General features: G+C 37.1%; 1 protein-coding gene across 5 annotated transcripts in view; it reads right to left on the minus strand.

Moving 5' to 3' along the window:
• LOC150086120 (kinesin-like protein KIF3B) overlaps positions 1–25,058 on the minus strand; it is a 297,164-nt gene that overhangs the window by 7,304 nt on the left and 264,802 nt on the right. For 4 of the 5 annotated variants that reach the window (XM_090373729.1, XM_090373728.1, XM_090373727.1 and 1 more), the window contains one exon: positions 18,912–19,051. In XM_090373729.1, coding sequence (XP_090229855.1) covers positions 18,912–19,051 — 140 coding nt within the window. The remainder of the gene's footprint in view (positions 1–18,911; positions 19,052–25,058) is intronic. The other variant, XR_016546957.1, reaches the window with a different exon arrangement.

Here is a 25,058-nt window from a genome sequence, read left to right on the forward strand (position 1 = left end):
CTTTTAAATGTACTATCTTCTTTATAATAAAATAACACAATGTTTTTTATTATTGACATAATTCTCTTTTATCAGTTTTCAGCTTGCAAAAAATAAAAAGATACAAGGTGTTACAAAAAGAAGTTAGCATTAGTAGAGGCATACGATGCAAGAAAGCAAGCTTATCAGCATCAGCCAAAAAAAAAACAAAAAAACCCTCCCATTTCATCCCTCCATTCGTTCCAAATGCCTGTCCAGCTCAGCCTTAAATTTATTTAGGCTGTTAGCTTCCACAACAAAAGATGGAAGCCTGTTCCACCAATCAGCTACCCGCTGGCTAAAGACAAATTTCCGCACATCTATTCTACAACTATCTTTCCTCAATTTGAAACTGTGCCCCCTCAGGTTCTTAATCTGAGGAAGACGAAGAATCCATCAGCATTCAGCTTGCTCGACCCATTCAAGGCCTTATACACCTCAATCAAATCACCTCGCAGGTGCTTACTCTCCAGGCGCTGCAATTTGCAGAACTTAAGCCTTTCTTGGTAAGAGCACCCCTTTGTTACCCTCACCAATCTTGTTGCCCTTCTTTGTACTCGTTCTAGCAAATCTACATCCTTCCTAAAATGAAACTCCAGACCTGTACACAGTACTCTAGGTGTGACCTGACCATTGCCTTATATAATGGGATTATCACCTCCCTTTCCCTGCTAGCAAAATTCCTATATATCATTGACAAGACTCCATGACCTGCCTTGGCAGCCCATCTGCACTGCTCAGCGAATTTCATATTTGGCTGCACAATTACTCCCAGGTCTTTTCCACTTCCCTGAGTGTAGTACCACCCAGTTGGTATGTTTCTATTCAGGTATTGCTACCCATATGCAGTACTTTGCATTTGTCAGTGTTAAACTCCAATTTGCCACTTCTCAGCCCATTTTCCCAACTTATCTAGATCCAGTTGGAATAGCATACTGTCATTACCGTCGTTAACAACCCTGCCAACCTTTGTAACATCTGCAAACGTGGATATTAAACCTGATATACCTTCATCAATATCATTGATAAACATACAAAACAACAATGGGCCCAACACCGAACTGTGAGGAACTCCACCAATAACATTTGTCCACGAAGAGCAGTGTCCATTGATTACCACTCTCTGTTGTCTCCCACTCAACCATCCATTGTAGCAGCTTACCCTTGATGCCATACCTCTCCAATTTGTACAGCAGTCTTCAAAACAGTAGCAAAAGCTTTGCTGAAATCCAAGTATATGATATCAAAATGTCATTCAGTTCCTTTGTGACTACATCATAGTAAGCAATCAAATTGATCAGACAAGACCTCCCTTTGACAGACCCATGCTGTGTCTTAACTATTACTGCAGTCTTGTCTAGATGATCTGCAATGCTTTTTTAACCAGTGATTCCATTATTTTCCCCAGAACACAAGTTAAACTAACAGGTCTGTAGTTACTTGGGTCACCTTTTGAACCTCCTTTGTGGATTGGTGATACATTTGCACACCTCCAGTCCATGGGGACCTCCCCTGAATCCAAGGAAGCTCTCATAATTATGGCTAAGGGTTTGCTTACTCCCTTTGCTGCCTCCTTTAATATAACTGGATAGATTCCATCCACCCCAGGTGCCTTCATTATGTTTAACTTCAACAATTTCTCCTCCACTTTGCTCTCAATTATTACAAAATCACTTTGCTCTCTGTTAGCGTTTGATAAACTTCTCATGTGTGAATGTAGATGCAAAATACTCAATATCAATAGTCAACCCATCTATGTTAAGTGGTCCAATCTGATTCATCCCTTTCCTTCTATAGTTTACATAAGTAAAGAACTCTTTGCTGTTTTTATTTGCATCCTTTGCCAAAGATTTCTCATAATCTGCTTTCGCCTGCCTAACCTCCTTTGTGACTTGATTACAGACTAGTTTATCCCTGCCATAGGCTTCTGTATCACCTGATACTTTATATGCATCCCATACATTCTTCTTCTCTGCCACTAGCCTCATTAATTCATCTAACATCCATTTAGGCCTAAACCTTGAACAGTATTTCTTAGTTGGAATTAAATGCCTAGTAGCCTCCAAAATTAAGTCCCTGAAGGCTTCCCATTTAGATTTCACTGTTGGTAACATCATCAGTTGATCCCACCGTACAGAATTTAAAAACTGTCTGAGACCTCTGTAGTCACCTTTACAAAAGCAAAAGCCCTGACATCTTTAAATAATTCCCACATCAATACATTGTGATCACAGTCGCCCAGTGGTTCCTTTATCTGCAGATTCTTAATGCATGAAGAATCACTACTGATAATCAGATCAAGAGTATTACTCCCTCTGGTTGCCTCTCGAACATGTTGCTGTAGAAAACAGTCATCCAATAAATCCACAAAAGTCTTGCTAGTATGTGAGTGACCAATCCACAAAGTAGTGGGCGACAGTGATCACAATGTATTGATCACACCAAACAGACTCAACGCTGCATTGTCCACCAACATCAATTGGATGCACTTCCTTAGATTTTGTGCTTCTTAACTAACAGCATAACTCCTCCTCCCTTCCTATCCTGTCTATTCTTCCTATACACATTGTACTCCCCAAATTCCAACTCTGCACTGCCTATATCTGTGTGACACCACATCTCTGATATCTCAACAATATCTGCCTTTGATGTCTTCACTAGCACTTCAAGCTCATCAAATTTATTAACTATACTCCTAACATTGGCATACATGCACCTGTTCCTAGCCACCCTAAAACAGCCCATGTATTTACTTGTTCCACTATGACTCCCAGCAGTCCTGGAAATCTCCATTACCTTGCTTTCCAGTCTGCTGCCCATTCTAATAGAAGCAGTGCAAAAATCACTTTTGCCTCTGCTTTTATATAATTATATAAATTGTGTGTTGGAAAAGGTTACAGGATTATATTTCAATGTAGGCACTGAATTAATTGGAAAATTGTGTGCATCTGTGTTCAGTTTCTAGCTTTGGGATGTTTTGGTTCCTCTAGTGATGGAAATTGATTTTTTGGGTGTGAGCTTATGCTTACATTACAGATGGCATCATCCTCTATGGGTTGACCTAAAGTACTAATATGAACACCAAAAAGGTGTATCTGCTGTTTGTCTAAGTCATAAAACAGCTATTATGATAGATGTTTTGTAGTATGCCACATTTGTGGTTATGGCTGTGTTTTATACAAATGATTTAAAAAAAAAAAGCGATTTGTATGCTAATATCATCCAATGAAGTTTTAAATATTTAATGCACTCATAGCAGAGGCTGTATGATTGTGAGTAAATTAAATTGTGGATTTATTTTTGTGCTAGCTAACTTTTTGTCATGAATTCCTAAGACCAAAGCACATTTTCTTATAGCAGTCAAATCTGCTGGCTCCAAACAGAATTCATAGATAGCAAGCTTCTGAGTTTTTGGTAGCATTAAGTTAAATAAATTTTATCTTTGACTTAAATATAATCGTATCTGGGGAATCAATTCATTATCCAATAGCCCTATTCAATGAACAAGGTTTTTGAATAAAACTGAATCAATTTTGCAAAAAAAAAAAAAAAAAATAAAATAAAAAAATAAATAAAAATCCTGTACTTCTCACTATCATCATCATCATTGAAGATTAAGTAAATTGATATTTTGCATTATGATACTATGAGACACTACTATGAAAGAAGATAACAATGGCAAGTGTGCAAAAAATATTCAACCTGGTGACGCTTTGGAAATGCTCTTGACTGCCAAGCCTAAACAGCAGTACCATTGTTATAAACAAAATCTTGACTCAGCATTTCTGAATAGTTAATAAGTCTGCACTAGTTTCTCTCTCTTGAAGCAGTTATAATCAGCTTATGTTTAACAGACAGTTCATACAAGAATCTACAGATAAAATCTCAGCTACGCTAATGTTTGAAAGCATTGTATGATGAACAATCCATCCTATGGTTGTATTTTAATGTCATATGTGTATGTTGTTTTTCCAAAAACCTTTTTCCAAAAATGTCTTCTGTTTTTCGTCCTGCTTTTTTGCTATGAACTCCCAATTTTTGCATGTTTCGGTAACTAGAAGGTTAGCAACAGTGAGATTGGTTTGTTGGTTGGATTCTTATCAATCAGAGCCAGAAATTGTCTGGTACTGCTGGAGTTGAATTTTGTAAGGCCTCAATTCAAGCTTGGTACACTGTGGAATTCGGGGAAGAAAACCTTTAAATCGCTGCAATTTCAAGTCACCACAGATATGCAGTGTTCCATATTTTACTGTTGTAAAAGACACAGTATATTTAATTTCTTGGGAGAAAGACATGTTAACTAATTGTAATAAGAGATTAAGCCAGGTCTGCAAACCATGTGGGCACTGATAATGGGCAGTTGGCTCCGTATTTTAGACTTGAAAACAATATTCACAAGGATTTCAAAACGTCATCAAACTTGGCCTCTGAATGATGGGATTATTGGAATGTTTTCTGTAAAGTTTTCTTTCCAACTTGTTTCAATAAACTCGATCATTTTTTGTCTTTAAAATTTATGTGGAGTGTAGCTTTTCTTAATCTCTTATTACACTTTATATTTTCATACAATTCCTTTACGTAAATTACAAGTGCAAGAGTAACTGAGAAGTAAACATTTCTATTATGTAGCAGCACTGATTTTAAACGTGATGAGCAAGCCACCATCCATCTGGATTATGTTCTTGATCAAGCACTGTTCTCAATCCACCATCTTAAAAAAAAATTTCTTTTTTTTGATGCAAACATCAAAATTTTATTTTGATGTCTGCAAAAGACAGAAATAACTGTACCTTTTTTATGGGAGAGTCCAGCCTTTTAATTTAGAGTAGTGGCATGCAAACTAGTCCACTGGTTTCAGGGAGTCAACGAATGAGCCTGTGACAGGCCACAAAAAAATACAAGCTTACCCATCAACACTTATTCTGAGAGGTAGGTTTGTGGAACATTTTTAATCTGTGGGCCCTTTGTAAAGCTAGGAATCAAAAGAGTTTGCATGATACTGATCTAGACCCTAAATGTTCAGCCTATAGTGAACAAATTTCCAATTTTCAGTTGATATATTAAATGTAGTTGCATTGACGTTGATTGAAACTCTGGACTTTGTGTATTGTATGGGCTGATGATTCAGGTTATAAAAAATGCACATTTCTGGTGTGTGATGTTTTGGTAGAACGATTCTATACAGGAAATGTAGGGGGAGGGGGGCTAGATGCTATCTTCATATCTCTTTTGTAAACAAAATCATTAACACTGTAAAATATATACAAAAACAAAATATTCTCTCAGCACAATGTTTTTCTTACCACAGTTCATCAAAACCTGCTGTAGTAGAGTGAGATTAACTGAGATAACTAAAATTGCTTGTTAATGTAACAGTGTTCAAATACTGCTGCTTTACCCCAAATACTGTTAAGCATTATTTGAAAAAGATATCTGTTACGAGCTCAGATAATCACAACTAATTTGTTAATACTAGAAATTTAATTTGGTTTCACCTACTGTCGGCACCTCTGTAGCCAGGTGGGTAGGAGCAGCAGTGCGTAGCACATGCTTCTTGTCTGCTTTCGGACCGGGGTTTGAGCCAGTGATCCACCAAATATGGAGGATGCGGAAAGGTCAGGGAATGACCACTGCATATCCCCAGAGCAATATGGCCTTTTTTTTATTCAACAAACAGTTGTTAATGCTCCTAAAAACCAAATAACAACAACACCGGCTGTCACTCATTTGGCATGTCATATGCTTTTTTTTTTTTTTCCCCCTCTTCCTGTGCATTTTCCAAACACTGATTGGCTTATAAGATATGCACGTCTGTAGCCTCACCCTAATAATATTTCTATTTATAGTTCCCACTAATTTTATACACAATTTTAAAATAAAATGGACACTTTGATTTACCCTTTTCTGGGGGAAGGGCAAATGTGGCGTATCATTCTGTCATCCATTAACCTGATTTGATATTAATGACAGTTTCTGTACTCTTTTCTCATTGGTGTTTTATCATTATGACGTAGGTGGTCCTTAATTTATTAACAGCTGTGTTTTGGTTTTTATTTCTGAATGCTCAATGTGAGTTTACAGGAGATTTTTGTTTTGGTAATAAATCTGTTAATGATATTGATAATTGTAAACTTTAAGTTGTTTTGTTAATATTTATTGTTTCTAAACTGAGAGAAGCTGTCATTGCTGGGCTATATTGTGATGTGTGTGTGTTGAAAATGAAAAACCTGTGCAGAATAATTTTTGTGCAGAACAAAAATAAGAAATTTTAAGAATTTTAAAAAAATTGATTTTTTTCTATAAAAAGAAAAAGATTGAAAAAATTATACTGCAAACTGTGTGGGTGAAGGTAAAGAAAGCTTGCACGAGAAGCATGCAAAAGTTCAATGAAATTTACCGGTAAAAGTACTTTGCCGTAACGGTATTTTATTTGTTGCTCGCTCGGTAAATATACAGTGGGTGTTATCGGTCAGGAGTAGAAATTGAATCCCATGGGAGATTGAATCCCTCCCGAAGTGGGGGGATAACCTGGCCTTTTTTCTTTAGAATCACAGGTGGACTAGTGGATAAATTGTTTATTAAGAAAAAAAAAAGGGGGGGGCAAAGGAAGCCCACACGAGACGCACGGCAAACTTCCAAAAGGTTTACCGGTGAAACTACGTTACCAACATTTTTTACAACACCGGAACTTCCAATATGACTCTGTTCGTGATTCAATTAGTTAATTCAATTAGTGATTCTAAAGAAAAAAAGTCAGGTTAGCCCCTTCACTTCAGGAGGGTTTCAAGTGCCAGTGGGATTCAACTTCTACTCCAGACCGATAACACCCACTGTTTGTTTACCGAGCGAGCAACAATACAAATGCAGTTACGGCAAAGTAATTTAACCGGTAAATTTCATCGAATTTTTGCGTGCTTCTCATGCAGGCTTTCTCTACCTTAGCCACTGTGTGTTATAGAGAAGGGGTTAAATCAAGTCAAAAAGATGGATTCTCCACTGTAAATCTGGAGTTGGCAGCCGTGAGTCCAACACACTCACTGACCATAACTGAAGTGCATGAGAGGCCTGCACATTCTTTATGCTCCTTGAATAGTTTCAAACATCTGTTACGAGTCTATGTGTCAAATCAAATGAACCTTCTTTTTCAGTTCAACAAACAGTTGTTCATACAAATAGGCCTTTAAACTGAAATTGCTGCCAAAACACAGCATGGAAATCTGTTTCTGAAACAAATGGGAAAATCTATACCACTCATCACCTCCCAATTACCCATTCAGTATTTCTATTGAACAGTTATGCAAAGATTTACATACTGCAGTAGACAAAGTTTGCCCAGTTGTGAAAGCAGTTCTTTCCACCCCGGACTGCAACTTCTGAAGAAATGGGAAGGCTTAGTAGATTTCTTCACGAAATCTACTAAGCATATAAACTATAGAGTTGCATGCTACAGAGCTGCCTTTGAATACATACAAACTGAAAACTACCAAAGATAGATTATACATACCAATTCTTCAAGTGCATTGCAGGTTTTATCAATGATTAGGTATAATCCTCATTCCATCCTGTCCTAAGTTAAACAGATGCTATGTTCTGTTTTTTGAATCTGGTATCAACTTCTGTCAGATACCCAGCCACACTGTATAAGCTATATAAGCCTGCTTCCTTGCATAATTTTCCAGCACTAATAATAATAATACCTTAATAATAATACCTGGTGGCTGTTGTAGGGTTTTAGGAGCATCAGCAACTAATTCCATATTGCTCCAAGTACACTTGTGTTCAAAGAACACCAGTGTATATGGAGGAATTTCACATTTCTAACCCTTTTTCACAATGGTACGTTACATTAACGACTAGCATCACATATAGAAATATAAACAAAAGATATTTATTAGTAGTTAAGGCAAGGCTAAGTAACATTTGACAGGTGCTCTCAAAATATTCCAAAATGAGCATTTTGGAATTGAGCAAGTTTTTACGGCTCCAGCTAACAGAGAAGATTTCTTAAATTTTTGCTTTTTATTGACTTAAATTGGCATATTAATTTCTTTTCTAGAGTCGTTTTTATTTTTAGTAACAATACTTTAGTTTTTTTTGAACTTAGAGATTTGTAGGTTATTATTTAGTATCGGTAAAGCTATCTAATCCATGTGTTGGACAAGTTTTGCAGCTCCCGCGAATGCTAAGTTTTTAATTATATTTAGCCGGTTTATTGACTTAATTGTTATATTAAATTATTTTCTATAAGTAGCTTATAGACCTAGTCAAGCTCCGTGGTTTATTTTGAATTTAGATAGCGCAATTTTGAAAGTAATTAATACCTTGTGTCTGTGGATTTACTGTTTGTAACTTGCTGCCATTGTTATACAATACAACGTATACCTGAACTAGATAGCATAAGGTTTAACGGAAAACTAGATAGTGAGTCTAGTAGTATCAATTAATCAGTAAAATTTACTAATCTTATTAAATTTCTTTGTCAATTAAATTGTACTTTTTTAATTAAATACACCTAGTTTTTACAAACGTAACATTATAAATTAATACATATAATTTGACAGGAGATAATATTTGATACTGAAATACCTATACAGATAGTTCTCGACTTTACGAGTTAATTTGTTCCTAGCACGTGCGCGCTCGTAAAGCGAAAACTCGTAAAGCAGGAATTTATTTCTCATAGACAATGTTAAAAATAGGAGTTACGTTATCAACAATATAATATCGGTGTAAATACACCATAGTTAACCCATAGATTTGAGCTACGAGTGTAGCGTAGAAGGCATCGTTTTAATTGTATCTCATAATGTGGTTGCCTTCACAACAAGATAGCTACTATTGAATTACTTCAAATAAATAACGCTTCTCTAGTAGAGAAGACTACTGTTATTTATTTTCAGCGTACCACCACCCAGACGATCGTTTCGAAGCTTTTTGGCTTCGTCATCAGTGGGCGGGTAGGTAATACAACATGCCATCTCAGTTGCGAAGTTATACATGAGATGGCATGTTGTATTACCTACCCGCCCACTGATGACGAAGCCAAAAAGCTTCGAAACGATCGTCTGGGTGGTGGTACGCTGAAAATAAATAACAGTAGTCTTCTCTACTAGAGAAGCGTTATTTATTTGAAGTAATTCAATAGTAGCTATCTTGTTGTGAAGGCAACCACATTATGAGATACAATTAAAACGATGCCTTCTACGCTACACTCGTAGCTCAAATCTATGGGTTAACTATGGTGTATTTACACCGATATTATATAGTTAATTATCAAAACCCATAAGGATTATGCCTAGTGCATTTAATTTTCCAAATACATTATCAAACAATGAAAATGTAGCCTGTAAAATCAAGCAAATTATAATAATAGAGAAATTATTTATGACTTACAAATGTTAAAGAATGTTTATTCTTCATCATTATCATCGACTAATCACGCTCGTTATTGGCTCGGCACTCGTTGGTTTGTTGCACAAGGAGTCTTCTTCTTCAGAAATGTTTCAAGAGGTGTTTATTTCCAAGATAATCTTCTCTTTTATTTATAAATTTCAATAGCATGCATAAGCATTTTTAACAGAATGCAGAAATTGCAACTAATACGATTTGCGTGGAGTAACAAGTTTACGAAGCTTAAAAAAAAAAAAAAAAAAAACGGAATGAAGAGATTCTGAAAATTTATTTTTTATGATTGAAGGTTTCAGTAAAGGGGAAACATATTTCACCATAATAACATAAAAACACAATTCCAGCTATCGGTATTTTCACAAATGCAATAACATCAAGTTTAGTACCCATTTATAACTGCTTGCAGCAACAGAAAAGCCCAATAAACCGGAAAGTACAAATTGTTTTTATTGTTTTATGGCCATGACTTCCAGAAATCTGCTTTAGAAAAATATCACAAAGCCATTCAAAATTGGTTCTTATAACATATGATAACGATGAAAGTGTAATGCGTTTAATGATTTGAATTGGTAACTAATACAATTTACACTATAAAAACGATCTTTTAGGGAGTTATACAGCAAAAATTTGAACTTCTGAGGTCTTGGAAGGAATTAGCAAAAAAACAATGTGTTAATGGGTTCACATTACGATATTTTCTTAATACGATGGCAATGGATTAATATTGTAAAGCTGGGTACACTGTATTGTATAGCTACGCGAGTGGTTTGAAATGCGGTATTTATGAATGTTTAACACTCATTTTTTGCAATTAATGTTCATATTTTCGATTTTGTTGATACTTGATAAAAAAAAAAGAAAAACTCGTAAAACAAGAACTACCTGTATTTGTTTATTGTGAGTTTTGCACAAATCTATTTACATTCCCCAAAAGGCTTTGGAATATTCGGCTTGGATTTGTTGTTTATAGGTGAAGTTTGCATCAAGGATTACACCTAGGAATTTTGCACAGTCATTGGGAGCCAGAACCTTTCCTGCTAATTCGAAAGTAAGGTATCAGCGGACGTCATCCGACTTGGGGAAAAGGTGAGATAGCTTGACTTCTCTGGATAACCCACCAGACAAAAAATTTGCCATATTAAGGTAGTTGTTTAGTTTCTGAAGAGCTCTTGCTTGTGGATCAACAACATGGAGTATGGCAATTAACACACAATATCATCGGCACACAACAAGAATGCTGAAACTTGATCCATAAGTGGAACAAATATTGCAGCGAATAGCAGGGCTGAGAGAGAACCACCTTGTGGGATTCCTACATTTGTGCTTTTACAGACTGTACTATTATTATTACATGTGAAGTGAAGCATTCTCCTAGATAGAAGATTTTTGAGGAGCTCGAGTATATTGCCGGATATCCCGTAGAATCTATTAAGATAAGGAAGGCTGTGATTGGACTGAGTCGAATGCTGATTTCATGTCTAGAGATATGGTGTGGAGATCTTAATTGTCATTCCAGGCATGAAGTACAGGGTTGTTAAAATTAAAGTATCCCTTATGTAGAGAGCTCTGGAGCGAGTTTTAAGGCTTGTACTGAAGAGAAATTTGGACAAGATAATAGAAAAATTATTTATGACTTACAAATGTTTATTCATCATTGAATAAATGCACACTCGTTGATCACTCCTTATTGGCTCGGCACTTGTTGGTTGTTGACAAGGAATTATCTTCTTCAGAAATGCTTCAAGAGACGTTTGTTTCCAAGATAATCTTCTCTTTTCTTTATATATTTCAATAGCATGCATAAGCATTTTTTAACGGAATGCACAAGTTGCAACTAACACGATTTGCACTGAGTGACAAGTGTAGGAAGCTTAAAAAAAAAGGAATGAAGAGAAGATTCTGAAAATTTGTTTTTTATACGAAGATTTCAGTAAAGGGGAAACACATTTCACCTTAATAACTTAAAAAAACCACACAATTCCAGCTATCGGTATTTTTGCTAATGCAATAAGATCGAGTTTACTACCCATTTATAATTACTTGCAGTAACAAAAAAACCCAATAAACTGGAAAGTGCAAATTGTTTTTATTGTTTTATGGTCGTGACCTCCAGAAATATGCTTTAGAACAATATCACAAAGACATTTGAAACTGATTCTTAAAACGGAAACATATGATAACGATGAAAGTGTAGTGCATTTTAATGATTTGAATTGGTAACTAATACAATTTACAAATCACGCTTATGAGCTTTTATATGGCCTTAAGGTCACGCTTGTGACCTTAAAAAATGACATTTTAAAGAGATAAATCGCTTAGTTATACAGCGAAAAGTTAAACTTCCGAGATCTTGAAACGAATTACCATAAAACAATGTGTTATTGGGTTCACATTATGATACGATGATGTCTCTGGAACTGATTAATATCATAAAGCGGGGTACACTGTATTGTATAGCTATGCACGTGGTTTTGTAATTCAGTATTTATGAATGTTTAACATTAATTTTTTGCAGTTAATGTTCATATTTTCAATTTTGTTGATACCTGATACTTGGGAAAAAAAAACTCGTAAAGCGAAAACTGCCTGTATACGGTGCTATAACTGTATTGGGATATAAGTTTAGGATTATATTTTGTATTGGAATTTTATTTGAAATTGAATAGAAATCATGACTCAGACCAGAGCAACAAAGCAAAAGACAAACTACTGGAAGTGCTGTGCCTCAGGGGAGAACTGAGGGGAGGTGGTTGTCCTCTGAATCACAGCCTTTTGAAATGCACTGCTTGTTCGATGTTTATGGCAATCAGGAACGGGACATGATATTGCCAAGGGAATGTCTTTCTGTGTGTATGATATAAGGAGTGTGAGGAAATCAGGCATCAAATCAGCATTTTTATGAGCCTATATGAGAGCTTAAAAGACAGGGTGGATGCCCTCAAAGGAATTAAATTGAGGGGGCCCATCAAGCTCTCAGCTGCCCACATCAATGCCAGAGCTTGCACTTGAACATCACGCAACACAGCGGAACCCCCAAGGCAGAATGCACTGGTCCCAAAGGAACTAGTTATTGTTGGTGACTATTGTCAGGGAGACTGGGAATATACTATGTAAGAAGGATAGGTGGAACAGGACAAGGCTATGTCTACCAGGGGTAAAGGTTGATGACGTAGAGCAGATATCATCTTTTAAGGGCAGAAAGGGTGATATTGTTGTACACGTTGTTACTAATGATATTAAGAGTAGGAGACAGGCAGAATTACTTAACAAGTACAGGTCAATGTTGAAAAAAAAAAAAAAGCCATGAGTTAGGGTTGAATTTGAAAGTGTCTGCAATTCTGCACAGACACGATAGGAGGGAGTATGTGAGAGAGCCTTGTCAATCAATTCGGCTCTGGAGAGATTGTGCAAAGCTCAAGAGGTAGAATTTTTCTCAGCCTGGTCTGTGCTTGTTAACAGGAGAGACTGCTTCTACAGGGATGGGATACACTTAAATAGAAAGGGTGCAAGAATATTTGCTGATGCTATCGAGGCAGAGTTAGGTGGGTCGGAAAACTGCTAGCTTCGGGGGGATACATGGACTAATAGATTAACAGTAGCCGCTGGCAGAGGTGAAAACGATTCTTGCATTGCTCCTATTGAAATGCAATTGAGCAGCAGCGTGGGAAGCAAGGCAATGGGGATTTCCAGGACTGCTGGGACTCGTAGTGGAACAAGTAAATACATGGGCTGTGTTAGGTTTTTTTTTTTTTTTTTTTTGATTTGGTAGTTGTTGGCGCATCGGCTTCTGTGGCCATATTGCACCTCCCAAGGTTTTTGCAGTACTTTGATCCAAGCCCGAGGCGGGAATCGAACCCGCGACCTTTGGGTTGCCGGGCAGGCACTTTACCCACTCGGCTAGCCCGGTCGGCGCTGTGTTAGGGTAACTAAGAGTAGAAACAGGTGCATGTATACTGGCATGTACACCAATGCTAGGAGTATAGTCAATAGATTTGATGAGCTTGAAGTGCTAGTCAAGACATCAAAGGCAGATATTGTTGGGATATCAGAGACGTGGTGTCACACACATATATGCAGTGCAGAATTGGAATTTGGGGAGTACAATGTGTACAGAAAGGATAGACAGGACAGGAAGGAAGGAGGGGTTATGCTGTTAAGAAACACAAAATCTAAGGAAGTGCATCCAATTGATGTTGGTGGACAATGCAATGTTGAATCTGTTTGGTGTGACATAAGCAGTGGGAAAGGAAAAATGAGAATGGGTGTGTGTTATAGGCCTAATGAATCTGATGAATATAATGAGCAATTGTGCAGAGAAGTAGAGTGGGCCAGTAAATCAGTGTGTCTTATGATGGGGAATTTTAATTTCCCAGAAATTGACTGGAATTTGTGGGTTGGTCACTCCCACACTAGCAAGGCTTTTTTATTGGATGATTGTTTTCTATAGCAGCATGTTCAGGAGGCAACTAGAGGGTTTGTTTGTTGTTTGGTTTATAGGAGCATTAGCAACTAAGGCCATATTGCTCCGGGAATATGTGGTGGTCATTCCCTGACCTTTCTGCATCCTCCATATTTGGTGGTGACGGGCTCGAACCCCGGTCTAATCAAGAAGCGTGTGCTACGCTTCTTGATTAGACTGGGCATTTTTTTCCAATACAGAGCAGTCTCAATCTTAAAAATTTGCTGTGTTGAATAGCTGCCTTCATCAATAATTTTTTCCAACACACCACAAAATTTCTCTGCAGCTGCAGAATTGGCACTGGCGACTTCACCACATATTTTAATGTTTTGGAAACCAGAATGATGCTTGAACCTATTAAACCACCCATTGCTTGCTACGAACGTGGGTTGGGGTTCGCTGTACTTATCCTTAATATCTTTATAAATACTTGTTGCTTTTCCTTGAATGGTCATTAGACTCAGGGGCACTTGCTTCTGATTTTCCATCCATATTATTAACAACTGTTCTTTTATATGCTCACTGTCCTTTAAAATAGTATTCACTGTTGAAGCAGCGAGACCTAATTCCCTTGCACTAGTTGACAAACTTTGTCCTGCTTCGTACTTCCTAATCATTTTCATCTTCATTTCTAAATCAATTTTGTTTCATTTTCTAGCACTACAACCACTTGCACTTTCAGTTGGTCGCTTTCCCTTCATCATTGTAATACATAAATAAGAATGAAAAGAAGTTTCTGAAAATTTGTTTTTTATATGACTGAAGATTTCAGTGAAAGGGAAAAACATTTCACCATAATACCATAATGTAAAAACCCATACAATTCCAGCTATCGGTATTTTCACAAATGCAATAACATCGAGTTTACTACTCATTTATAATTGCTTGCAGTAACAGAAAAGCCCAATAAACCGGAAATTGCAAATGTTTTTATTGTTTTATGGTCATGACCTCCAGAAATGTGCTTTAGAAAAATATCAGAAAGGCATTCAAAATTGATTCTTATAAAGGAAACATATGATAACAATGAAAATGTAGTGCAATTTCCATTATAAAAATGACCTTTTAGAGAGATAAATAGCTTAGTAATATAGTGAAATTTTCAACTTACAAGGACTTGGAACGAATTGTAAAAAAAACAACAATGTGTTATTGGGTTCACATTACGATATTTTCACGATACCTCCATTTATTCCTACGGGATGCAAAATACGTTTCCACAAATTTTTTAAGTTTGCACAGGCCGGCCTAAACTTACATAAAGTTGAATTTCCGTAAGTCGGGGAGTTCCTGTATTTGGATATTAGAAAGGCTTTTGATACTGTTGCACATGGAAGACTGCTGCACAAATTGGAGCAGTGTGGCATTGGAGGCAAATTGTTGTTATGGATAAATCGATGGTTGAGTGGGAGAAGACAGAGAGTGGTAATCAATGGACACTGCTCTTCGTGGACTAATGTTATTAGTGGAGTCCCCCAGAGTTCAGTGTTGGGTCCATTGATGTTTTCTGTATTAATCAATGATATTGATGATGGTATATCTGGCTTAATGTCCAAGTTTGCAAATGATACAAAGGTCGGCAGATTTGTTAATGACATTAATGACAGTACACTGCTGCAACAGGATCTAGAAAAGTTGAGCAGATGGGCTGAGGTGGCAAATGAAGTTTAACATTGACAAATGTAAAGTACTGCATATGGGAATCAGTAACCCCAGAGTAACATATCAACTGTGTGGTACTACACTGACAGTGGTACAGAGTGAAAACGACCTGGGGGATAATTGTGCAGGCAGATATGAAATTTTCACAGCAGTGTAGACAGTTTGCAAGAGTAGCTCATGGTGTCTTGTCAATGATATACAGGAATTTTTCTAGCAGGGATAAGGAGGTGATTATTCCCTTGTATAAGGCAATGGTCAGGCCACACCTTGAGTACTGTATACAGGTCTGGAGGCCTCATTTTAAGAAGGATGGAGCTGTTGGAACGAGTACAGAGAAGGGCAACAAGATTAGTGAATGGAACAAAGGGTTGCTCTTATGAAGAAAGGCTTAAGTTTTACGAATTACAGTGTCTGGAGACTAGGCACCTGCGAGGTGATCTGATTGAGGTGTATAAAGACTTGAATGGTTTGAGCATGCTCAATGCTGATGGGATTCTTCCTCTTGCTCAGAATAATCGCCTGAGAGGGCATAAATTCCAATTGAGGAAAGACAGTTGTAGGACAGATATGCGGAAGTTTGCCTTTAGCCAGCGGGTGGTTGATTGCTGGAACAAACTTCCATATGTTGTAGAAGTTGATAGCTTAAACAGATTGAAGGCAGAACTAGGCAAACATATGGAGCGACTGGATGGGTGAAATGAGAAGGGTGTGTGTGTGTGTTTTTTTTTTTTTTTCTTTTTGGCTGTTGCTATATAAGCTTGCTTTCTTGCATCATGTACCAAATTAGCATTAGCTAATGTTTGATTATCTTCAGAAATTGATCTTGTCAATGCCTCAAATGGTGTGCAATTGTCATGTTCCTGAAACTAGTTAGCAACCTGCTGGGCTTTGTTGCATGGTATGTTGTCTTTTTGATAAATGCCAGAGTTGTCTGGATACACTGTCATCATAAATGAGTGTACTTGATTGGTGACAATAGAAAGGTAGGTATTCCCATTGAGGCATTGATTAATAGTGATCAAAGGAGAGCATGCCATGAAAAGTCTCCAAACTATAATACCACCATTTCCAGCCTGTTCAACACGAACAGTCATTCAGGTGCCATGGATTCATGTTGCTTTCTTCAAATGTGGATATGCCATCAGCTTGATTACAGTTGAAAACAGAATTCATCACACCGTGTAACAGATTTCCACATTTTAGTGGCCCAGTGTTAGTGCCAATATGCCCATGCAATGTACAGTTTTCAGTGTCTCATAGTGAACATAGGTATCCATGATGGCCACTGACTGCCACTGCCTATATGAGCTAATGTCCAGTGCATAGTCCAAGTGGCTAATGGTCTTGTCATTGTACTGAGTGGTTAGCTGAGCTACTGTGTAGTGTCACTGCTGCATTATGAGACAAGAAGCATGATGCTCACCACAGGTGTCAACCACAAGTGACCTTTGGCTGGCTGTTAAGGCAGCCATGGTAGATTTGTAACACTACAGAATAGGAACAGTTAACCATGTTGGCTGTTGTCAAGATACTGGAACCTGTACACCTTGCCCTCAATAATCACTCCACATTTTAAGTTGGAAAATCTCGATGCCGACCCATTCTTACAGACACTTAAAAACTGATTGCCAGATGTGCAAACTACAATCTTATATCAGCCATTCCTGACTTTGAGCCTTCACCACCAGCACAGACCTTCAACACTACCACCAGTCCATTCGTACACAAGATTGTTATGTGGATTTTAGTAAGGCTTTTGATACAGTTCCTGATGAGAGGTCATTGTAAATTGCAGCAGGTTGGGATAACAGGAGATCCTCAGTGAATTAGGGATTGAGGTTGCTCATAAATGGGTATTCCTCAGAGATCAGCAATTATTAGAAGATAAGACCTTCTTGAATAGGTTTTATCCTCCAAAGTGATACTGATGAGAGAGAATACAGAGAAAGCTGTAAAAGAGTTTGTAGATAACTTAAAAGTTGACAGTAGTTAATTGGAACTAAGCTTTGCTGCTTCAGAAGGATCTGCATCAATTACAAGTATAGTCTGAAAAATGGCAATTAATATTTAATGCTACCAAATGCAAGGTACTGCAGCGGGAATAGAAACCAGAAGTAGTTTAGACTAGGCAGGGGGATTAAAGGATGTTCAGGATGATAAAGATGAAGTTCAACACAACTCCTTTCTACCTCCAAAATTCTGATAAATCACAAAATTTGTGATTTATCAGAATTTTGGAGGTAGAAAGGAGATCATTATCCCTCTGTATAAGATGATAGTAAGCCCATGCTTGGAATATTGTATCCAGGCCTGTAGGCTGCAGTACCTTGTGTCTAAAAAAAAATATAGAACTTCTAGAGAAGATGTAAAGAAGAGCATGACCAGATTAGTGAAAAGTGCTAATATCCCTATTAGGAACCAAACATTCACTGAGAATCTGTGTTGAAAGTTGCTTACAACAGTACCATGAGGATTACATTAGAATTCCATCCTAAACAGTATGGCATTAAGAGAGTGGAATATGAACTCATCTACTGGCAAAAAACGAACACAGAAACTACAATTATCTGGATGACCTGCTTGCATATGTTGCAAACAATAAGGACACAAACCTAAACCATGTATAGTTAACTATATGCTTGCAATACTCATTAACTAGTCTGGTGGTAGGTGGGCTATGTTGAGTTAACTCCAGTACATGCTCTTCCACAGCAATGGGCCATTGTACTACTTATTCTTAAGTGGAACAACTGTCCCCATCTTCCTTAATCTCTGGTGTGTGTGTGTGTCACTGGACACTTGCTTGTTTGGGATTTGATAATTCTGAAAACATCTTTGAAATTTATCATCAAAGATGTTTTCATAAAAATTTCCGTTACCTCAAGGAATCCACAAATGAAATGGGTATCAGTGTACTAAGAAGACATGAACTATTAATTCATTTCGCAAAAAAATAAAAGAAAATTGATTTTTACTTTACCACAATACAGTTTCACACCTAACATCTTCCATGGATCCAAATTAAAGAAGTAACCATCAAACTGTTTAGAATTTATTTGCCTTAGCTCTAACAATTGCTTAACATACGACCAATGTTATATTAACATTTTTTACTTGGGGAAAGGGTCCCACAATGCTAAGTGGTGACCAAAAAGGATTAATACTTAGCATTTCAGAATCCCCAAAGGTTAAAAAGGATAACAGAATTCTGGGTCTGAATGTAACTCTTATCTTTATTCTAATGAAAGAGAAGGCCATGCAAAGTTTGGTTGTATTAGCTTCAATGGAATCAAAGACAATTGTGAAAATACAAAGTTAGTTTCAAATCAGGATCATAATTAAATTAGAAAGGGGAGTAATTTACCTAGCATCAATGTCAACATCATCTTCATCTCTAAGAGCATCTTCTAGAGCAGCTCTAGTGTGGGGATCAAGTGTTGGAGCATCATAATCTCGAGTTGTACGTCTAGGAAGATCCAGTAAAACCCACAAAATATTTTCTCCCTGTAATATTTCAAATATGATATAAAGGGCACTGTTATTTATCAGATTGCTACACTAAACAATACAAAACATAGTTCTATTACAAAGAACTATTGCTATTTTAAGTACCCCCCCCACAAAAATGTAGTTGGATGGTCCATTTTGGATATGTTCTGGCCACCTAAATCAGTATAAACAATGTTACCAACAATACTGCAACATTAATGAATAAGCATATTTCAATGCTTCTCTATTCATTCACTAATACTGTTAACACTATGTAACAAAAAAAGTTGGCTTATATTTAACTGTTCCTTATATGTATTTTGTGTGGTGAATACAAGTGTCACTGAGGATTTTCTCTGTCAATATTTTTTGGGAAATTGAAGGTTTTATGCTTTTGCAACATTTATATTTATTATATAAGTGCATACCAATACATATACATAGTGTGCCAATTAAATAAACGAGACTGCATGAGCTCTGCATTTAGTATTAACATAAGAGGCCAAAAAAAGTATATGATTAGATCCACTAGAGTGTGCTCTTTCCAATGAGTGAAAGTTGAAACTTGTCTGGTCAGCAGTTCATGATGGAAAGAGTAATAGTAGTTTTGTGCATGTTGTCAGAAAACTGAAAATGAAGCAAAGAGCAGTTATCAAATTTTATTGCAAATTGGGATATTGCAAGTTGTGTTGAATGGTTTTCTTGTTTTCATAAAGAATGCAAGTCGTTAGAGGATGATCCCCGACTGATTTCTGTTCGGTTGGCCAGGAATTCATCAAGCAATTTTTGGCAAAAGAAATTGATTCCAGTCATCGAACACTCCACATATACTCTCCAGAATTTGGCTCTCGCAGATTACTTTTCATTCCCCAAATCAAAACAGCCATGAAAGGAACACAATATGGGACGATAGAGGACATCCAGGCTGCAGTGACTGACTAGCTGAAAGCGGTACCAGAAGAGGAGTTCCAGAAGTGTTTTCAAAACTTATATAAAAGAAGTATGTTGTTATTTGTTTTTAGGAGCATTAGCAACTAAGGCCATATTGCTCCAGGGATATGCGGTGGTCATTCCCTGACCTTTCCGCATCCTCTCTATTTGGTGGGATCACGGGCTCGAACCCCGGTCTAATCAAGAAGCATGTGCAACGCACTGCTGCTCCTGCCCACCTGGCTACGGAGGTGCCGTAAAAGATGTAAACAGTGTGTACACATCAGAGGTGATTACTTCAAAAATATATAATCTTACTTTGCCGTTAGTGTTATTCTTTTTTTTTTTTTTTTTTTTTTTTTGTAGTAGTGTCAGTCTCATTATTTAATTGGAACAGTTATAGCTGTGTATAAGTCTGTAGAATTTGTACAAGTCTATTTATTTATTTTTAGTTTGTTATGACACCAAATGAAGGTGCAAGTTATCTTTGGACTTATTCTCTTATGTTACTTGTTCTCCAGTGGATATTATATATATGTGAAACAGATGAAGCATAACATAGTTGGTAGCACAAAGTTTTTCAGTGCAATGAAGCTTATTTTGGAATGCTTAAAGGTAGTCAAGTTGTGGTAGTTGCAGATCAAAATTAGAGGTATAGTTTTGTGGTAATCATTTCACTTATGCATTTTTACACTGTTTCTGAATCTTGTGCCACTGTTTTTATTTAATTGTTCTTTATAACGAAATTGGTATTATTGGTAATCGTAGACATTTCAAGTAAAATTTTCAAAGCTGTGTTGCTTCACTTTTTCTGTTGCACCCTCTGTTTATATTAAACAAGACTATGGAAATATGAAGCATGTGTTAGAAAAGATCAAGTACAATCATTATAAATGGGATGTCTGTGGGAACTTCAAGATGTTGGGGTTCCTTGAGGTTTGCAAGCTGGTTTCCCCAAGTTCCTTTTCTCAGCTTCTGGGGCAGCAGTGCAGTAGATCTGCCCTGCTGCACAGGATAATTTAATTCACAGATTTATGCAAGATCTTATCTTAATTGTCATCATCTGAATCTTCCATGGATTTTTCCTTCTCGAAATACTCTCCCTTGAACTTTACACACTTTCGTCACCATTGTACCCATGCATTAAATGCTTCTTGCAAGCCATTTTTCGAAAGACTGCAAAGTAGTAATAGTAGAGGCATGTGATGCAAGAAAGCAAGCATATGAGCTTATGTAGAATCAGACAAAAAAGAGAAAAAAAAAAAAAAAAAACCACACATCCATTCCCTCTAAAAGTTTGTCAAGTTCTCCTTGAATTTATTTAAGCTATCAACTTCCACAACGACAGATGGAAGTTTGTTCCAGCAATCAACTACGCACCGGCTAAAGGTAAATTTCCACACATCTATTCTACAAGTCTTTCCTCAATTTGAATTTATGCCCCCCCCCCCCCAGGTTCATAATCTGAGCAAGCAGAAGAATCCCATCAGAATTCAGATGCTCAACCCATTCAAGGTCTTATACACCTCAATCAGATCACCCCCGCAGGTGCCTAGTCTCCAGCTGCTGCAATTTGCAACTTAAGCCTTTCTTGGTAAGAAGATCCCCTTAATTCCCCTCACCAACCTTGTTGCTCTTCTCTGTACATGCTCAAGCAACTCTACATCCTTCCTAAAATGAGGCCTCCGGACCTGTATGCAGTACTCAAGCCATGGTGTGACCATTGCCTTATACAAAGGGATAATGACCTTCTTCTTCCCTACTAGCAAAATTCCTGTATATCATTGACAATACCCGATGACCTGCTCTGACAGCATGTCTGCATTGCTTAGAAAACTTCATATCTGACTGCACAATTACTCCTAGGTCTTTTTCAACCACTCTAAGTGTAGTACCACACAGTTGGTATGTTTCTCTGGGTTTCCTTTTACCCATATGCAGTACTTTGAATTTGTCAGTGTTACATTTCAGTTGCCATTTCTCAGCCCATCTGCCCAACTTTTCTAGATCCTGTTGCAGCAGCACACCGCCATTACTGTCATTAACATCCATGCCAACCTTTGTATCAAGTGCTTCCATTGTGGCTCTTGAGCATCGTTGCATTGGATGCAAAAAGTTTGTCTATCAGAGCTTTCTTCAGACATGGAAACAGGAAGATATTACATATTAAGTTTTAATTTTTATATTTATATATTAATTTTTTTTTTACAAAATTATGATTTTTTTCAGCTTATTTTGCAAATTTAAAAAAAAAATTCTGATCTGATTTTTGAAATAATTTCGTAATATTGGGAACTAAGCAAAAATAAATTAATAAATGTGTTTATGTACAAAGTTATCACTTTTATGATTTTTCAAAAAAATTTGAAAGGTCTCAAAAAAATTTGGAAAAACGAATTCCCCCTCAATGCCCACAGTTATGGTTATACACTCACTTTAGTATTTATTTATTATTCACAATGGCATAGATATGTGACAGGTACTATGATGACCTCCATCAAGACTATATAGGCAAAGAGGCTTCTAACATAGGGGTAACCCATGGTAGGCTCTTCCCTGAGACAGAAGTATTTGTGTTTGGCATCCACGGCCAGGTAATCAACAACAGGAACTAGAGAAAATATGTTGTAAAGGACCCTAGAGTGACAGACAACACAATATCAGCGATGCCAACCCTAGAAACAATCCAGCATATCACCGCAGGATGCAGGGTGATAACCCAGACATAGTACACTCATAGGCACAACCAAGTCGCCACAAGCTAGAAAAGAAATACCACTTGATCAAAGAAAGATCAATATCATTTATCAATGATAATGATGAAGGTATATCAAACTTAATGTCGAAGTTTGCAGATGATACAAAGGTTGGCAAGGTTGTTAATGAAAGTATGTTACTGCAACAGGATCTAGAAAAGTTGGGCAGATGGGATGAGAAATGGCAACTGAAGTTTAACATTGACAAATGCAAAGTACTGCATATGGGTAGAAGCAACCCAAGAGAAATGTAGCAACTGTATGGTGTTACACTCAGGGAAGTGGAGAATGAAAATTGTTTGGTTGTTTAAGGATTTTATGGTGCATTAGTTGTTGTTGTTTTGGTTTTTAGGAGCATTAGCAACTAAGGCCATATTGCTCCGGGGATATGCGGTGGTCATTCCCTGACCTTTCCGCATCCTCCGTATTTGGTGGTGACGGGCTCGAACCACGGTCTAATCAAGAAGCGTGTGCTACGCACTGCTGCTCCTTCCCACCTGGCTACGGAGGCGCCTAGGTGCATTAGTGTCTAAGGCTATAATGGGGGAATGAAAGAGACCTGGGGGTAATTGTGCAGTCAGATATGAAGTTTTCTGAGCAGTGCAGTCAGACTTCCAGAGTAGGTCATGGTGTCTTGTCAATGATATACAGGAATTTTGCTAGCAGACATAAGGAAGTGATTATCCCCTTGTATAAGGCAATGGCAGGCCACACCTTGAGTACTGCGTACAGGTCTGGAAGCCTCATTTTAAAGATGTAGAGTTGCTAGAATTGGTACAGAGAAGGACAACAAGACTGGTGAGGGGAACAGTGGCCTTATCAAGGAAGGCTTAAGTTCTGCAAATTGCAATGTTTGGAGACTGGCACCTGCTAGGTGATTTGATTCTTCCTCTTGCTGAGATTACAAACCTGAGGGGGCATAAACTGAAATTGAGGAAAGACAGTTGTTGAATAGATGTGCAGAAATTTGCCTTTAGCCAACAGATAGTTGATTGCTGGAACAAACTTCCATCTGACGTTGTGGAAGTTGATAGCTTAAATAAATTCAAGGAAGAAGTGGACAAATGTTTGGAATGAATGGTTGGGTGAAATAAGGGTTTTTTTTTTTTTTTTTTTGTGTATAAGCTTGCTTTATTGCATCATATTCCTCTAATGCTAAAGTATACAGCATTACAAGTATGAACCTCAGGCCATACTAGAGACCCCTACCCACAAGTTGTACTAAGACCATGCCATAAGAACAGACAAGATAATCCCACACTAGCAACCTACAGAAATCCTACGAGGAAAAGGCTAGGAATAAAACAGACCTCAGGAAGTCAAAGAGATGTGCCATATGGAACAAGTAAAGACTATGCCGATCACTGTGTCAACTACCAGCATGATGCCAAAGAGTCCACATAAGAATTTAGCAGCAATAGGTCTCCCAGAAAACACTCACAAGGAAATCCAGAAAGCCATTATCCTACAATAAATAATAGTAACCGGACAAAACCAACCACTCCACACACCTCGTACTAGGGCTTACAATACCAGTCAAAATCTTAATACCGGTATTTCGGTATTTTTAATTTATGAAACCGGGATACCGGTATTCCAAAAACAAACGTTTTTCTCAATAAATTTTGATGACAATTAGGTGTAATAAAGTAAGGAAAAAAAAAAACAAATACTGTAATTACTTGAATTCATGTTTTAAATAAACTTTTATTGCAATAATAAATATTCTGAAAAAAAATCATTAAAATACAGTTATTCTAAAAACAAAAAAATACATATTGTTACTGCAAAGTTTAGTTATGTTTAAACATCCACACTACCTGTCCGAATAAAGTGAGCTCTTAAGAAACATAAGCAATCAATAGTATGATCGTTTAAAATGGATCTAATTTTGGTACATACAATATTTGATTAGCAGCAGAAAATGCCCTTTAGGATTCTATTTCGGTACTGAGATAATCATAGATCTCAGCCCATACTTTCTAGGCTTTGAACTTTTTTTAGCAAAAATAGTTAAAAGTATTTAATTGATTTCCGACTTAAGTTGATCTTTTAAAATCTCATTGGAGTTGGACAATTTCATATTTTGGAAAGAATTTGTGGAACACTGATATTCTGTTCCATGTTGGTCTTCCATGGTTGAATTATGTTCATCATTTTCTGAAGGAGAAAGATGTTTTATTAAGCGAAGTATTATAATTTTCACTATAGTATCTTTACTGAGTCTGGGAGAGAACAAAGAGTGGGGATAAGGGATAAGGAATAAAGAAGAGAGCAAAGAGTGCAGTTAAGGAATTCTTCACATATATAAATGCAAAGAAGGACAAATCAGATTG

Source organism: Mastigoproctus giganteus, chromosome 5, assembly GCF_048544385.1.
Source record: "Mastigoproctus giganteus isolate SK-2022 chromosome 5, ASM4854438v1, whole genome shotgun sequence".
NCBI lineage: Eukaryota > Metazoa > Arthropoda > Arachnida > Uropygi > Thelyphonidae > Mastigoproctus > Mastigoproctus giganteus.